Below are 16,945 nucleotides of genomic sequence, written 5' to 3' on the forward strand. Positions count from 1 at the left end.
AGCTTTCGGGATTGGGAGTGGTGTTGAGCGTGAATGAAACTTAACTTTCTCTTCCTTTGCTAGCTGTATGGAAGTTGCTCTGTGTACCATTGAAACCATTGATGCTAGCGTAGAGAACAGTGATTGCTGCGGTACTCCAGAGGAAGAGGAAGGATGACAATATGCTTTCAAAGTGACTGGGGGGTGGCGGGGCAGCTGAAAGCGCTCCATGCTGTGTATTTTGTATGTGTTTCAAAAGGGAGCAGCTGGCTATGCTGTGAAAAGCATGTTGAGGGTGGCCCTTTTGCCTGTAAGATGCCTGCTAACCTGTGGCCCCTGACAGCACCGGTAGAAAGGCTCAGCAAAGTTACTCGGTGGCGCTTGCTGCTGATGCCTCCCCAGGACAAGATCCAGTCTGCAGGAGTGGTGGATCCCCAAAAACAAACCAGGAGGGAGCACAGGCTGCAAAAGGGTGGCTTTCCAAGAATCTCTCCCTTCTCGACTTCTCACATAGTGACTGATCAGACCTGCCTGCCATGACAGTGAGCCACATCTTGTAGCTGTGAATTGTCTTCTCCTTGTGAAGCTGCATACCCCTCATCTGCTCTCGGGCGTACGCGTCTGTAGTTCTTCTCACCTCTCTGTAACAGCCCCTTCTGCATGCTCATTTGTCACTGCTCTAGCTCTTGACTTCCTCTTGCAAGTTGAAAGTGACCATAACTCAACCTGAAATGAGAGACTTGAAACCAAAGACAAATGGTAAGTTCAACAGATGCCTTGCGCGTACAACCTCAAGATGATTTAACAACTGATTCTTTCAGATACTCCTAATTAGTCACCAAAGAACCCTTTGTGCAAGAGACAAGTTGACTGCCCCAAGCCACACTAGGTGAGTATTTTTTGCACTAATATTTACTTTTTTGTTGTTTGTTTTTCCTGAAAAGTAAACTAGAACAAAGAAGTGCTGAGGATTCAGATACCATGTGCAAAAGTAGGAAAATGTGAAGGCAGTATGGTATCTATGTATTTTTTCCCCCAATTTATTTAGTAAAGGCAATTATCCTGTGGCAGGATTTGGAAATGTCAGCACTGTAATCTACAGAACAGCCTGGGTGAGTGGGTGCTCTCTGCAGCTGCTGCATGCACAGCACCCACTCACTGGTGCGTGTCGCAGAGGGGGACCCTGCAAAAACACGTTCCCAGACAGGACCAGAATTTCTTCTGAGAAATAAGGTAATGAATCCAGGAAGGATTTGATGGCAAATAAGGACCAGAGCCTCAGTAGCTCAGAAACAGAGTTCTGAAGTTCTGAGGGTAATGTCCATACATAGGTTTCTGTGCGCTGAGGACTTTTTGGTTTTTTAAGCTGGCTCCTATTTTGGGACCTGCACGGGAGTGGCCCTGGGAGGGGCTAGCTCTGCTTGGGTTCTACAGCTTTTGGCAGTTTAGCTGGAAAGTCGGACGCTTTGGCCTGCTGCGCTCAGATATTGCTGCACCAGCTGAGGGCTTTGGAGCTTAGCGTGAGTTTTGCTGTGTTTGTAGGTCGCGTGTGCACAAGTGCAGGTTGTACAGCAAACCGTGTCACGGCAGGGCTGCAAACGGTGCAGTCAAACCGCACAGCTCTCCCCTCCACCTCCAAAAAACCCAGCCCCCAAGTGGGTCATGGTGGTTTTTTTTTTTTTTTTTTTGAAAGGCAGATTTGAGAGAATTCCAGAAGGCTCGCTGCCGCTTTTCAGGGTTTTGTTTGTGGAAAGGGGAAGGCAATGAAGGGCAGAGGTGGTTTTACATCTCTGACTGCAGGCAGACTGAAAAGCCCTGGTGACCGTTTCTCAGCCTAGAACAGACCCGTGAGTCCCCCAGCAGCTAATTCTGGGCCCGCAATCCCTGTCTGAGCCTGTCTCAGGGTGGTTTTGAGCTTCCTTTGCTGAGAAAAAATGCATTTGGATAGAAACAGGAATTAGCGAACATGCCCGGTCACGTAGAGAGATGGAAGCTCCCTTAGGAGATGCACAGTGGCAGGGAGGAGGCCTTCCCCGCTTCCTCTCCGTGCTCTGCAGAGCCGCAGTAGCTGCTCCTGCCACTCCAGGGTGCATGTACGGCACATCCCCTCTCACCTCCCTGCTGCCCTTTGCACCTGGTGTTATTGTCACCATCGGTTCTGCAAGGAGTGCCGGGGATACCGGTGCTGCCCCAGCAACCTTGGGTTCCCAGGAGCACAGATCTGTCGCTGCAGCTTTGTGCTCCGCAGCGCTGAAGGGAACCGTGGATCTCTGAGAGCAGCAGGAATAACGGCTGATGTTTACCTTAAACATTTACTCCAACGCTATTCCTGGCTGTCTCTTGGGGAGAAATATCTGGCACCTTTTCCCCTTCCAAGCCTTACTGGAGCTGGTCTAGAGATCCTCTGACTTGCACAATGGAGGAAAAATGAGAGAAGCCAGCAAGACTTCAGAGATGTTTGTCTCTTGTTGTCTGTCTTTCTGCAGCAAAGATGCATGTGTTGGAAAACATGTGCTGGTAACGGCAGCCTCAAATTCAACTGTAATGTCAGGTTCTCCAAGCGGGAGGGCTTCTCTCAATAAGTTTTTGTCCTTAAATACGTTTATCGGTTTTGAACGGGCATGGCTTTGAACCATGGAGCAGAGAGACAGCGAGCAGGGTACTGGCTCTTGCTCTGCTGTGATCCACGGTGAACACTGGCTGCCGTGATCCTGACGACGACAGCCAAGCCCTCCTCAGGCTGCAGGGTACATCTACAATGGGTAGAAAGGAGACATCAGCTTTCTTCTGAGATATGGTGCAGCAGGTCATACTGAACACAGTGACCAAATGTGGCACTGTCTGAACAGACCCTGAAGGGTTCCGGCAGAAGTTCTCACCACGTGCAGCACCCTGGAGCAAGGGGGTTATTTCTAGTCAGGGGTCTGGTTTTTTAAGACCAAACTTCTCTGAGGATGTAGTAGAAAAAACATCCCATTGTTTTCTGAGCAGAGTTAGCATCTATGAACATCTCGGTTCAGACGCTAGAGACTCGACCCCCAAACCACCGGAAAGATTCATTACTTGGGGGAAAATGCAGAGGTGCTTCGGGCTGAGCCCTCCCACCCGCTCGCTCTCTTCCTTTCAGGGCTCGGAGCAGTGTCAAACCAGAGCTGCATCTGAGCTCTGTGCTTCACAGAGTTCCAGGCTCCCGGCTGGGACACTGGCTAACTGGAGAGGCCGAACGTCCAGGCAGCAAAGATTGTGTCCCCCTCCAAAGAACTGAAGGAAGTCTTTTTCTGACCTTGGGGCTCAGTTCGGTTGCTGCTGGTCTCCTGCCCCAGGGGAAACTGATGCATGCGTCACCTCTGCTCTTCTTTTTAGAATAAGATGAAGGTGTTGCTGAGCCTGACTCTGGTGCTGACATGGCTGGGTAAGCTGTAAGTCATTCTGGTGGTTTTACTGCCCTTGCCTGCTTTCCCCTCTGCCTTTGCCAAAAGACCCATCGTTCCTCTGCTCCTGCGGTGAGAACTCCTTGGGGTTTCGCAGGAGCACGGAGCTGGCAGCAGTAAGTGGGCTCCTGGGTACCAGTGACTTCTCTGCTCTCTGGGTGCTGCATTTCCCCTTCCTGCGGAGCTCGCACATACAGCCTTCAAATTGCAATGGCATCCCTGGATGGAATCCTGTACTTATTCTGCCGGACTCCAAGCCTTTGAAAAAACTAGAACTGCTTTGCCAAGTCTAAATACGGGGAAGGGTTTCCAAGGTATTGATTTTGGCTCTGCTTGAGGCAACTCGCTCCCTTGGTCTTCTCCGCTGGCAAATATTTGTCATTTTCAGCTCCACAGCTGGTCAAAACCAAAAGAAACCTGTTTGGGAAGCTGTAGCGCTTTGCATGTATTATTTACAGGGCATCAGACGAGTACTTGGTGCTTTGCCAGGGCCCAGCCCTTGGTGGCTTGTGGACAGACAGAGCAGAGTGGCTAAGACACCAGGAAAAACCAACCTGTCTGAGCAGCTCCCTGCTGAATCAGCTCGCCTAGTTCTTGTCAAACAAGCGCCAGAGCCTCAGCCGCTCTTCTCGTTGCCTGTGCAGACTCTGGGGCCTGCGGGGTTTCTCTTGACGAGCTCTCGGGACGTTTTCTGCCCACCTTGTTTCCCCTTCCTGCCCTACGCTTTGCAGCCCGCCGTGTCGGCAGCTGCTTCGTGCTGGTGATGTCAGCTCTGTGCTCTTTGATGTTCCTCTCTTTTGTTTTGTTTTTTTCCCCACTGTCCAGCTTCTCTAGAAACCCTAAGTGCTAGTTATGTGGCCAGACAGGTCCAAGCCCAGGTCAGGAGCCTGTGAGCAAGGGGTAAGGAAGCCAAATGGGCAGGTTGTGAAAGAGGAACTGAAATTCATGTGAAGTGGTTGAATTGCCCCTGGCCTGGCACAGATGAGCGCGGCGCTGGTTCTCCCAGCCAGTGACTCACAGGACCAACCCGGCAGGAGCTCCAGCCTTTGGCTCGCAGACGCGGAGGGCTGGGGTTGTGCTTCCCCACTTCCCTTCTGCGTGGCTTGTTCAGCGAGCGCCACAGCCCTTGGTCTGGCGGCTGGGAGGATGTGCTGCCCCGCATCCCAGGCACGCCAAAAGCAGGGGTCGGGGAGAGGCTTTGCCCACACAGGGGGCAGGGCCTCTGGACTGGTCAGTGCCGTTAGCCCCAGGCTTATCTGGAGAGGAGATGTCTATGGGGACAGGCAGCCTGCGTCTGGCCATCATCCCTGGACTCATCCTGCTGTCCTTGTCCCTGGCAGAGCGATGCAGCGGGTCGGCCGGCTGGGTGTTCACGGAGCCTCAGCTTCGAGCCAGCGCTGGGGACTCTGTCCTGCTGCAGTGCCTCTTCCTAGGCCCGGTGGCCAAGGACTGGACCTTGGACAAAGTAGACTGGCTGCGCACGGCAGGACCCGGCACGCAGAAGGTGGGTCGGGACCAGCGGGTGGGCGGCGGAGCCGGGCGCGGGGGCAGGTGGCAGGGGAGGGCGAGGAGGCAGCCTTGCTGCTCTCAGGAGGCTGCAGGGAAGCCCGTCCGCCTGGCCCAGGCCACCAGAGGAGGGAGGTTCCCCTGTGCGGTGGCGGGGCACCTCCACCGCTCCCCGTGCCCTGCGCCGCAGGGGAAGCACAGCGCTGGGTGCTGCATCCTGGGGCTTTCCGAGAGAGTGGGAACGAGCTGGGCTTGCGTGCAGCGGGTGCTCCACGGGAGAGGGAGAGCGTGGATCTGATGGCTCTCGAGCAGGGAAGGCATGCAGGGCAGTGCCCTTCCTCTGGGCTCCCTTCACCTGATGCCGTCTCTGCCCTGGCAGGAGGAGATGGTGTTTTATTACTACAGCAACCGTAGCATCCCTGTGGGCCGTTTCCGGGACCGGGCACAGTGGCGAGGGGACGTCTCCCACTGGAATGGCTCTATCCAGCTGCAGAACATACAGGTGAATGACAGTGGCACGTACGTATGTGAGATCCGGCTGATCCAGAGCAGCAGCATCTTCAAGAACCACACGGTGCTGCACATCAGCCCTGTAGGACAGAGAGGTACGTGCCCTGTGACTGCTCCCCTCTGCTGTTGCCCTGTTTGGTCCCCCGCAGAGGGGGTGCAGAGGCTCTGGGAGGCTCTTGGACCTGCCACCGTGGTGCTTCTGCAGTAGGTCTGGGCTCCCTCTGTGTACCATCCCCTGCCTTTGTGTCTCCCCAGCAGGACGAGGAGCAGCACACGCCCAGGACGCTGCGGCCCCAGGAGACACTTGGTTTTGGCCTGCGATTGTTGGGTGTTGCTGTGTGGCTGTTGTGCTGGCATTCCTGGCTGGACTCTGCCTCAGGAAGAGGTACCAACACTAGCTGTGGGCTTATGGGGCTGAGCAAAGCACCTCCTTGCAGCCTTCCTGCACCCTTCTCCGTGGCCAAGCGCTAGCCTGACCTGCCCCGAGCAGCGCTGGAGCTGCGGGAACCAGAGGGTTCATCTCCCTGGGGTGACATTGCTGCCTGCTGTGAGGCACGGGCTCCTGTTGCCCTCTAGTGTCACACTGCCCTGGCCCGTCCCCTCTTTGCTCCCGAACCTCTTGGGCTCCTGGTGTGCCAGCAGCAGGGCTGGCCTGGCAGCACATACAAAGGGATCTCAGTGTCCCAGGAGAGGGAAGGCAGGGACAGGAGGAGTAGGCGATGCTTCTTGCTGGAGATGACACCACCATTGCCTTCTCTCAAGGTCTGCAGCCAACACAGCCCTGGAGAGGACTGGAAACAGCAGCAAGAACAAAGCAGAGGTGAGAGCTGACGCTGAGCTGCGTGGAGGGGAGGGTGTCCCTGCCCTGCCCTGGGACACTGCCACAACCCACGGGAACCGGAGAGAGGGAGGAGACGTGGGGATGGGGAGGGATGGGGCACACAGGGCTGCAGGGCAGGTGCCGAGCGTGCCCGCCTGTGCGCACACCGAGCCGTGCCCTCGCGTGGCTAGCCATCCCCAGCAAGGGATGTGGCGCGCACGGAAGAGCTGTGGACTCCTTGCTGTGCTGCTGGCTGCGTGCGTGGGCGGTGGTTGGAATGAGCCCCAGGTCCCACCGCTTCGTTTGGCTTGCAGTTAAGAGGCGGCGCTGATGGAGCAAATGCTCCTGCAGCAGCCGGATGCCTGGGAGCAGAGGGGCTTGCCGGGCCAGGGTCATCCTCACACAGGATGGTTGCTGTCTCGTCACTGGCTAAGGCTGTGTGTCCTTGGACACAGGGATCACTGACATGAGGTGTATGGCGTATAGGGCTGGGATGCTGAAGGAAGGGATCCCACGCTGGCCAAGCACAAGGTGCTGTTGGCTGGCCAGCTGTGGCTGTGGCTCTCAGTGCTAGTCCTGTGACTGGGGTAAGAAGGCTCTCGTGTATTTGGGGACTGCTCGGTTCCAAGTACCCTGATCTCCCTCTCACAGGAAGCGCTCTACTCCTCAATCCCTGGAGATGAGCTACCCAAGGCTGAGCAGGATGCAGGGAAGAAGAAGAAAGCCGAGGAGACCTACGTAACCATGGTGAGGAGGCGAGCATCTGCCCCGAGCTGCGGCAGGGGTGGGCAGGGCGCGCAGCTGTAGGGCTGGTGTGACCCCTACATCACCAGCCCCCTCGGGATGATGGCATCCAGGGCTTGACTCCCTGCTCCCCATGCCAGAGAGCAGCATCCCTTGTCTTCTGCCCACTCCAAATGGGCCCCGATACCTGCGGCAAGACTCACACCCTGTCCTTTCCTCCTTGCAGCGTTCCTCTCCCTTCCAGGAGAATGGTGTCTACGTGGAGCTGGCCAAGAGGGTGATCCCATCAGAATGGATGGGACAGGGGAGACAGGGGGACAGGCAAAGCGAGGAACCCTACAGCAGACCAGAGGGGCTTCCCTGGGCTCCAGAGGGGAAGAAATAGCCATGCTGGGGGATGTAAGCCCCTCAGCCAGCAGGTGTGTGCAAGACATCTTTGCTCCTTCGGGCAGGCCAGTGTTCTGCTGCTGTCAGCCCTTCCTCTAAGAAGCGGTGTCACTTCACTGTGTGCTCCGTGCCAGAGCCACTGCTGGGGCACGTCCCACCCCGCTGCCTGCCGGGACAGAGATGAGTCTCTCTGGCTCTTGTCTGCTGGTCTCTGGAGGGGGGCACAGCGGGCACAGCCTCCATGCTCTAGCTTTCATCCTGGTCCATGCAGCTCCAGGTCCCGAGACAAGGACCTCCAAGGAAGAGCCTGGCGGGGGGACGAAGGGGGAGATGCAGCGGGAGCCGTGCCAACGGTATCTTCTGAAGATAATAAAACTCAGGGAGTCCAGCCTGTTCCTGGCTTCCTTTTACCTCCTGCTTAAGCGCGTGATGTCCAAGTGTGCCAAAAACGTGGCACCCACGCCTGCCCCGCTGGCTGCAGGGAGCAGTGGAGCCAAAGGGGACGCGAAGGGGGTCCCTTTGCAGCAGGAAGGGGCTTCCCTGGGCCGTACGGAGCCCCCCTGCTGCCCTGGCTCTGCAGGGGGTGGCGGGGAGTGGGGTCCCCCACCAGCGTGTGCTCACACGTGTCTCCCCTGCACCAGCCGCCCTCCACGGATGGGCACCTCCGCGTCCACCCTACACCTGGGACTGGCTGCCCTGGCCGGGGCGGGTAATACAGCAACCCCCTGCGGGCCTCCGGGCCGGCGTTCCGGGGCGTTCTGGCCCTTCTCCGGCACTATCTATAGATGTTTGACACCCGCAGGTGCAGTGCTGGGGACCAGCCGCCCCCCCCCGGCTGGGCTGGATGGGAGACTGCGGCGCTGCCTGCGCCCGCCTGCACTCCTTGGTTTCACGTTGACACCCTCCTCTCTTTTCCTGGATGAAGCCAAGTACTGGGATTGCAGGGGGAACCGGCACCCGGAGCCGGTTTTGGGGTGTCGGAGGGGGGTTTACATGCGACCTCTGCTGCCTTTGCAGTGTGTGGGACCTGTTCCAGCAGAACAGAGTGGACTCTGCCTGCCCAGCGTGGGTGGGAAACCGCTCTGTGTGTAGCGAGCCTGTTGGCTCAGCGGGTTTCTTCTGTTCACCCTGTCTCTTCTCTGATGCCTTCTCTCCTGGCTGCCTTGTTTCCCTGCCTGAAGCTGGGCAGGTAGCAGAGCACCTCTGTGTCCCTTCTGCCTCCCCGTTGCCCTGTCCCTTCCTCGTCAGGGCTCTGGTGCACAGGAACTGAGATGTGCTCTGGCTCCAGGGCACCCCTCGCCTTTCTCCCGACTGATGCTGCTGCAGCAACCCCCTCCATCCTGCGTCCCGGGGCGTAAGAACTAGGTGGCTGAGCAGCTGCTGTCGCTGTCTTTCTGGTCTCTGAGGTCATATGTTTTCTTCTTCCTGTACCCACCTCTGCAGCCTGATTCCAGGCTTGGATTTCCCTTGCTTGACCGATGGTGCAAAGGGGACCAAAGAACTTCTTGAGCCCTGTTACTGCTGGGCAGAGCATCCCCGTCCCAAGGGCTAGATGAGAGGGTACCTTGGGATAGCGTGCTGCTGGGGAAGGGAGAAGGTTCCAGCAGAGTCCAGCACCCCGGGAAGCGTAGGGGGCTGCCCTCACATCAGCATGGGAGCAGGCAGGCGCTCCGGGAGTGCTTCTACCCGCTGCAGACTGCCTGCCCTAGGCCATGCCTCCACTGGGGCACGCTGTGCAGGCTGCCTCCATGGGACCTTCTGCTTGTCCCAGGCCAAATCAGCCCCTCTGCTCCCTGCCTGGCTTCAGGAGGGCATCTTGGATGTTCCTGGGCCCAGCTGGGCTCTCGAGAACGGGAACCGCTGCTGTGAATGGTGCGAGCAGGGCTGGTCGCCAGCCCCCAGCAGGGCACAGGGGACACATTGCATGGCCCCACTGAAACCAGGGGGCTGCAGGGGCCTAGGGAGCCCTCAGGGTCAGGACTGAGCTGTGGGGCACTGGCCGAGTCCCTCGTCTCCGGGCATCCCGGGGGGAAGAGAAGCCCTGGGCGCTGCTGGCTCCAAGGACAAGGGACTCCCAGCAGAAACCTGCTCCTCAGCTGCCCTGGGCTCAGCACGCTGTGGGAGACGGTGGGTGACACGGCCCACGACCAGCCCTCGCAGCAGGAGCGCCAGCAGCCTTCGCCTCCTGTTCAAGGGAAAATTTTTCTGCCCTCCCACTTCCTCTGCAGAAATCCACCAACCATAGCATTTACGGGTTTTCTCGACCCAGCTCGGCTCCAGCCAGCCATATTGGGCTGTGGGAATAAAGCAGCTCTAATGTTATATGTCACCTGCAAATAACCCGGGCGTTCGAAAAAAGCAAACCACCACCACCAAAATCCACACCAACACCAGGTCCTCTCCATACACAAAAAGTCCTTCAAAATGAGCCCGGAAGCTTGGCTCCCGCAGCCCACCTTGTTCCTCACTGGCCTCAGCTTGCTCCTCTCGCTGGGTAAGTGCCAACCCGACCCCTTGCATGCACACGGCTGCCAGGGGAGAGCACCCAGGCTGGGGAGAAACACCCTCTCTGGCCAGAAGCCCCCTCCCCATGTCCCGGCCCCGAGAAGCCCATCCTGGCCCCGGGGATGCAGCGAGCCAGCCGGAGATGCTGTGCCGCAGGGTCGGGGACGGAGGTGGTCCGAGATGCGCCCTGCCGAAACCCGCCAGCCAGGGTGACCTGCTTTTAGGCAGGATGGCGGGGGGGGGGGTACGTTGCAACTGCATCTTCTTTTAAAAAAAAAAAAAAAAAAGCTGTGCATCCCGCTTGCTGGAGGTTCCCTCTAAGCGCAAGGCTGTTTGCATGCCAGGCATGGGCTGCAGTGGGGAGAGGGGGCTTTGCTGGGGAGGCGGTGGCTGGTGGGCTGCGGGTGGCTTGTGGCCGTCCGCTGGCGTGTGGCTGGCTGCTGGGGCGGCGGGCTCTGGGCTGGCGGCGCTGCTTGGGGTGGGGGGGAACCGTGGTCTCTGCGTTTCTGCCCTGCCCCGGAGCCAGCAGCGTGTGTCAGCAGGTTTGGGTCTGTATTGATTGGGAAGGGGAACACATCTCCTCTTTGAAGTGCTGTTCACATTCCTGCAGCTCCTGGTGGGCTGCCTTTGCTTTAGGGGAGAGCCTAGGAAATGGAGGAGAACAAGGCCAGCGAGGTTTGCTTTAGAGGCTGCGTGTAATTTTACCTCCCGAGTGCGGGGTGCAGGGTGTAGCGTGACAGAGCAGTCGGGAGTGCGCGCAGTGCCAAAGGACGCAGCCTGGACAGCGGGTCCCAGGGATTTTAGCCATTTCTTTCCCCACCTCTGTTGTCCCCCAGTGCTGAGTCCCCCGGCCAGTGACAGAGTTTGGACTGGCGCACATAGGTGCTCCCGTGGTACGTGCCTGTGGCGTGCTGGCTGCCGGCGAGGACCCTCTGCCCGCCGTACAGTCCTGCCATACCTGGTGGCAGGACAAAGCCCAGTTGCTGCAGAGCCTGGGAGGGATCCTGGTGGCACCTCGGCCCTCTGTGCAGCCCTGGGGTGCCCCAAAGCCATGCCACCCCACCGCTGGCATGCAGGGCACAGTGTGGCAGGGCTGGATGGAGGGTTCTCCCCGCGGCTGCCGTACCTGGAGGGCACTCCTCTGCCCCCAGAGAGCTGGCTTCGGGATGCTGCCAGTTTGCACCCCGCAGCAAGACCCGTGGCTTGAAGCAGCCGCATCTGCAATTTGGAAAAGGCTCTTTTCCCTGGCTGCAGAGCCTGGCCCCTTTCCTGCCCTGCCTGCAGACGGAGCGGATTAGCCAGCGGAGCAGCCTTGACACGCACCCAGCTTGGCCACAGGGCTGGAGTCAGGAGCACCTCGGGAAGAGGATTTGAGAGCAAAGAGCAGCAGCCAGAGGGGAGAGGTGAGGTGATTGGAAAAGCACTGTCTGGCAGCGTCACTGTCCCTGCCCTGTGGGGTGCCACAGCCCCCCTTTACAGCCTTGTCCCAGCAGCCCGTCTAGGGCTCTCTGTCCCTGTGCTTCTCGGGGCTTAGCCTTAGAGTTTGCAGCTAAATGGCTGTGCTGGAGCCTGGCTCGGCATGTGCACCCTCCCCTTTGCAGGCTGGGGAGAAGGTGCTGGATGCAGGTGCTGGGTTTCAGGGGCTGCTGGAGCAGCAGGGACTAGGGGAGCTGCAGGAAAGGAGTGGAAGAGGGAGCAGGGCAGAGACACCCCGTCACTGCCCGTGCCTCAGGTGAGCCCGCACCAAGGAATGCCCCCGTTTCTCTGCCGCAGCAAGGCCAGGGGGCAGGGACTGGCCTTGTTGCTGCATGAGTTGCTGAGATCTTGACCCGGTCTTCCCAGCTGGAGAATCCTTGTGCGAACACCACTGGGAAGGGGGGAGCACCTGCACTCCCCCTGCGGCCCTCAGGGGCTGGCCCTGGCAGATCCCAGCCCTGGCCGCTGTGGTGCGTCCTGCTGGGAATGAAATCTGATGAGCGCAGCCATAAATTTCCCCAGGGATGTGGCGCGGAGCCCTGCATGCTGATGCTGCGTTCAGCCCTTTGCATAGCGGTATCGATTCTGCAGCAGGAAAGCCTCGTTTAAGTGGCGAGGAGCAGGGCTTGCCTGGAGTCAGCACAATTTAGCACCAAGGCATAGCAAAGAGGGGCCCTCAGCCCTTGCAGAGCAGGGCCAAGGGACGGTGCCGGGGCTGGGGCTGCTCCCCCCATGTCCCCCTGGCACTTCTGCGCAGGGAAACCCTGGTCCTGGCTGGCCACAGCGTTGGATGTGCCCGAGCGGCAGCCCCAGGCCCCGGGGTGAGCTCTGCGCAGCCAGCTGGGGTGCGGGGTGGGATGGGCAGACCGGCTCAGCCCTTTCTGACTCATGCGTGTCTCTGCTCCCTGTGTTTGTGGCAGCGCCCACGGGGTTGGGCATGGAGGTCATGGCTCCCGCCACCATCAATGCCTTGAACGGCTCCTCCGTGAAGCTCTCCTGCACCTTCAACTCCTGCTACAAGGTGGAGAACAAGCAGTTCTCCCTCAATTGGACGTACCAGGAGTGCGACAACTGCTCTGAGGAGCTGGTGAGTCTCGCCGGGGCTGGGGGTCTGCTGAGCGGGGTTGGGACCAGCTTGAAGTAGTCGTGTGCGTTCCTCAGGGCCCCGAGCCTTGTCCTTGTGTGTGCTCCTGCTATCCTGCCCTCCTCCGCCACGGAGAAAATTAGCAACCCACTGCATAAAGAAGCAGGGCGGAGTGGGGAGAGGCACCGCGAGGAGACCCTGGTCCTTGTCACTGTGGTGGCCAGAGCTGGGAGGGGACCATGCCGCTCGTGGAGCTGAGCGGGGGCTGCTGGGGCAGTACCTGCAGGGAGGGGGGGTGCCTGGGAAGCATGTGGGGTGCCAAGCACTGTCTAACCTCCTCTCCCACGTGGGCTGCCCAGTTCCTGCAGTTCCGTATGAAGATCATGAACAAGCAGCTGGACCGCTTTGGGAACCGGGTGGAGTTCACCGGGAACCCCACCAAGTACGACGTGTCCTTCACCCTCAAAAACGTGCAGCTGGAGGACGAGGGCACCTACAATTGCTATGTCCTGAACCCCCCCGACCGGCAGCGGGGCCACGCCAGCATCAGCCTGAAGGTGCTCACAAAAGGTAAGTGGTAGACGGGTCCCCTCTGCTGTCAGGCACCCATGGGTGCTAGGCTGGCTCTCTGCTCTGCCTTCTATGATTCTGTTCTATGATTCGCTCTGCTTTCCGTGTGTGGGGTTTGCCCCACAGCGGTGGCAGCGAGCCCTGTCTGTTCCCCGTTGCTCCCGCTGGCTGCCCCAGCTGGGGGCCGCGTGCCCTGAGCCTGTGCCCTGTCTCCCCAGAGCCCCCGAAGCACGACTCGACGGTGGCTGTCATCGTGGGCGCCTCTGTAGGCGGCTTCTTGGCCGTGGTGATCCTGGTGCTGATGGTGGTGAAATGTGTGCGCCGGAAAAAGCAGCAGAGGCTGAACACGGACGACCAGAAGACGGAGGAGGAAGGGAAGACAGATGGCGAAGGCAACCCAGATGAGGGCACCAAGTAACGTCCCTCTGCCCGCCCCTCCCTCTTCACCCCTGTACAGTGTGACCCCCTTGATGTGCTTCCCAGAGCAAGGATTTCTGTCTCCCCAGAGCATCCCTCCTTCCATCTAAACACCCACCCCAGCCTGGAGCAGGGCGCGGACAGAAGGTCCCCGGAGCCCGGCCGCGGCGGGCAGGGCTGGGGAGGGGGCTGAAGCGCATCAAGGCTGCCCCGGAGGCTGAGCTGGGACCGGCTTGTCCCCTGCTCTGGGCGTCGAGCACTGCGTGGGGAGGCGTTGGGGGCAGGGTGGTGTGGGAGGCGGGGGGAAGAGCGCGGTCCCCCATCAGGGGGTGCCAGGCGGGGCAGAGGGGGCCGGGCAGCCCCGCGCCCAGATGTCTGCGCCTTGTCCCTCTAGAGAAAGAGAGCAGGGGCCAGCGGCCAGCAGTTGTCTGCCCTCGGGGCCACATCTCGCCCCCGAGGCACTCCTGCTGCGCCTAGGGCATGGCCATTGGCGTCCCCGTCCCCGAGGGATCCCCGGTAGCTGCCCATCTCCTCCTTGCCGGTCCTGTGTGCCAGCGCTGAGGGTGCTGCGACAAGAAGCTCGTGCTCCTCGGGGACTGTCCCAGCCTGCTCGGAAGCTGATGGCTGGGTAACGACCATTAGCCCACACGCTGTCTCTGAGCTCTGGTGGTTTTTGGACCCGCTAATGGCTCCTGGTGTGTAACGGATGTACCCTTCTGCCTCTCGGGCTATTTTTGGGCCTGAGCATCTCAGCCAAAGTGCTGGGCTGACTTTTTTGCGCTCATTTCCTTCTTGGGGAGGGTAATTCTAATGGAAAATGTTCTGCTCATGTGCCAAACTGAGGTGGCGAGGAGCGGCGGGGTACGGCTGCTAGGGATGAAGAGCTGCTGGGAGTTTTTGGGCAGTTGCTAGGAAGGACTGGGCACCACTGTGGGCCCAGAGGCAGGACAGCTCTGGAATGCCCGAGCAACCCCATGATGCCAAAACTCCCTCCTCCAGCCTGCGCAATCCGTAACTGCCACGGCGATGCACTGCCAGCCCAGCCGTGGGCCCCGCAGTGCCGGCTGCCGCCTGCCTCAGCCCCGTCCGTGCTCCAGCGCCTGCCCTGCTGGCGGCAGCTCCCTCAGCGGGCCCCGGCAGCTGCCCTGCGTGCTCTGCAGAGCGTTAGGAGCAGCGGCCCAGGCAGCTCGGGGGGTGCGAGGGCAGGCGTGAGCGAGCGGTGACGCCGGTCGGTCCCAGCCCGCCGCGGTGCAGGGGGATGCGGCGAGCCCCATGGCTGGGACCTGGCGCTCCTGCCTGCCTTGGGCTCATTGCCCTGGCCTCGGGCAAGCCCCTTGCCTCCTGCGCCAGAGCTGGCGGCTGAGCTGGGCTGGCTGGAGCGCAGGGAGCTCGCCCTGGGGCCTCTTGCAGGTCATACAGGGAAAATGACCCAGGGGAGCGTCCCCTGCCACGCCATGCCCAGGCTTTTCTTCTCCCATGTCAGGCGGGACGTGGGGCAGGAGAGGGGCAGTGCAGAGAGCCCCAGGGGACGCTGCCCAGGGCCTGGTGATGACGGAGGTCCCCTCTCACCCACGAGCCAGGGGAGAAGGGACACCTTTGCCACACCACCCGCTGCCCGGCGCTGCCGCGTCCCTGTGCCAGTGCTGTGGATGAAGGGACGGCCGTGCGCTCCCTGCTCTGCCCCATCGCTTTCCGCCCCGGCCCCGCCTGCCCTCTCCCCCCAGCTCGCTCGTCTCCAAGCAGGAATGCGCTGTGTCTTGCGCCCCCCCAGGCTTCCCCCCCTCCCGCGGGCTTTCCTGCCCGGGGAGGGCTGGGCTGAGGCTGCCTGCCCCCCGCGCACCCCCTTGCCCCATGGCTTTCCCCGTACAGTGCCAGCGGGGAGCCGGCTGCAGGGCTGGTTCCCCGGGACTGCCTGCTGCTCGAAGCTGGGCTGTGAGCGGCTCCACGCGGGACTGAGCTGGCGACTTCGTGGCCAAAGGCCTCTGACTGTTGCCTGTTGACCAGTCTTGCTTCTGCCTTTCGTTTCTTTCATGCACTATCCTTGGATTGCAACTTGCCAATGCATCTGTATGTACATAGCTGTACACAGCAGAGAGAATCTCTACAAATATATATATACACACACAGGAGGCGCTGTTATCGGTCATGACTATAGTTTTGGGTTTGCGCCTTCCCATGGGTTTGTTTTGCCAAACGCTGCTGAGTGTAGGATGTTTTTATCGCTCTTTGTACGGTCAAACAAACAAAAGAACAACAAAACACAAATTTTGCACTGGATGCTTTTGTGCTGCTGGCTGCCAGAGGGGCAGGACAGGGTCCCTCGGCTCTGCTCTGCCTGTGCGCCTGTCTGGGGGGACGAGAGGGCTCCAGTGTGCCTGGGGCTCGGTCCCGCTGTGGCAGCAGGTTTGCTTTGGGTGCCGAGGGATGGTCTGTGCCTCCGCAGCTCCGACCCCGGGAGCTGCGGCAGAGACAAGGGTGCTGGGGGCGGGGGGGTGCCCAGTGCTGCCCAAGTCTCCTCTCACCGAGATTTCGGGGGTGCTCCGCACACACTGCAGGGGCTGCAGCTCTGCTATGGGGAGCTGCGCCCTGCTGAGTTCCCCACCTCTGCTCTGCCGAGAGCCAGGGGTGGCGGCTGCTCAGGGCACGGCAGGGAAGGCTCAGCAGCGGAGCCCAGGGCACGTACCGGGTGATCGACACCCGTAGCCGAGCTGCTGTCTGACTGAGCGATCCAGCACAGACGTGCCAGAGCGATGCGGCACAACTGGGGCACAGTTAATAGGCACATCCATCAATTTCCCCACCGTGGAGACGGAGGGGCGAGGGGAGCTCTGACAGCCGCCCTCGGCTGTGCCTCTCCCAGCTGCCCTTCAACCAGGGCTGCCGAATGCCTGTGCATCCCAAGTCCGCACACAAGCAAGGTCTGGCCAGCACACCGCACCTACAGACTACCTCTTTCCCGGGCTAACGCTGCCTGCCTGCCTGCCCTGCCTGCCTCCCCCCGCTGGTGCTGGGGTGCACAGCCCAACCAGGCTGCAATGGCCCCTGGCAGGGAACAGCTTTGCCATCGCGGCTCCTTGGAGGAGGGCATGCAGCCATCGGGCCACCCAGCTTTGGGGGAAGCCAGCCCAAGGGAGGGGAGAACACAGCCTGAGGCAAAAGGCATGGGGGACCCATGGGTTGCCAGTTTGGGGATGCCTCTGGGAGTGCCGCTGGCAAGAGACCCATGAGGAAGGCAGGCACTGTGGGATGATGGAGGAGAGTGCCCCACGGGACACAACGAGGGTATGTTTTCATCACCGCAAGGGACCCAGGGCAGTGACTGCGACCCCCCTAGCGCTGGGGCTTCACAGATCCCCCAGAACTGGGGACAGTCACTTTTACAGACCGCATAAATCTCCTCGGACCAGGTGGGATTAGAGGCGTTGAAGAGCAAGAGAGCAGCTCGGGAGGTGGCGGGGGGCCTTCCCTCTGCTGGGGAGACCTCTGCTCGGTGCCAAGCTGGAGCCATGGGGGACG

The 16,945-nt window shown here is 60.2% G+C and overlaps 2 protein-coding genes across 8 annotated transcripts; both read left to right on the forward strand.

Moving 5' to 3' along the window:
* The first annotated feature begins 691 nt into the window (after window positions 1-691).
* JAML (junction adhesion molecule like) lies at window positions 692-7,795 on the forward strand. Of its 7 annotated transcripts, XM_074561153.1 has the most exons (9): window positions 692-868; window positions 3,343-3,391; window positions 4,751-4,914; window positions 5,296-5,521; window positions 5,685-5,811; window positions 6,189-6,246; window positions 6,898-6,993; window positions 7,217-7,409; window positions 7,649-7,795. In XM_074561153.1, exons 2-8 carry the CDS (start codon window positions 3,349-3,351, stop codon window positions 7,373-7,375), a joined length of 873 nt encoding a protein of 290 aa, XP_074417254.1. In that variant the 5' UTR covers window positions 692-868; window positions 3,343-3,348; the 3' UTR covers window positions 7,376-7,409; window positions 7,649-7,795. The 7 variants fall into 7 exon arrangements, with proteins under 7 accessions (XP_074417254.1, XP_074417253.1, XP_074417255.1 ...); XM_074561152.1 differs by having other exon boundaries at window positions 5,682-5,811; window positions 7,217-7,769; XM_074561154.1 differs by having other exon boundaries at window positions 745-868; window positions 7,217-7,764.
* Window positions 7,796-9,621: 1,826 nt separating this feature from the next.
* Window positions 9,622-15,697, forward strand: SCN2B (sodium voltage-gated channel beta subunit 2). The gene is made up of 4 exons (XM_074561321.1): window positions 9,622-9,871; window positions 12,279-12,445; window positions 12,802-13,012; window positions 13,231-15,697. Exons 1-4 carry the CDS (start codon window positions 9,802-9,804, stop codon window positions 13,428-13,430), a joined length of 648 nt encoding a protein of 215 aa, XP_074417422.1. The 5' UTR covers window positions 9,622-9,801; the 3' UTR covers window positions 13,431-15,697.
* The last annotated feature ends 1,248 nt before the right edge of the window (window positions 15,698-16,945 follow it).

This window comes from Larus michahellis, chromosome 17 (genome assembly GCF_964199755.1).
Source record: "Larus michahellis chromosome 17, bLarMic1.1, whole genome shotgun sequence".
NCBI lineage: Eukaryota > Metazoa > Chordata > Aves > Charadriiformes > Laridae > Larus > Larus michahellis.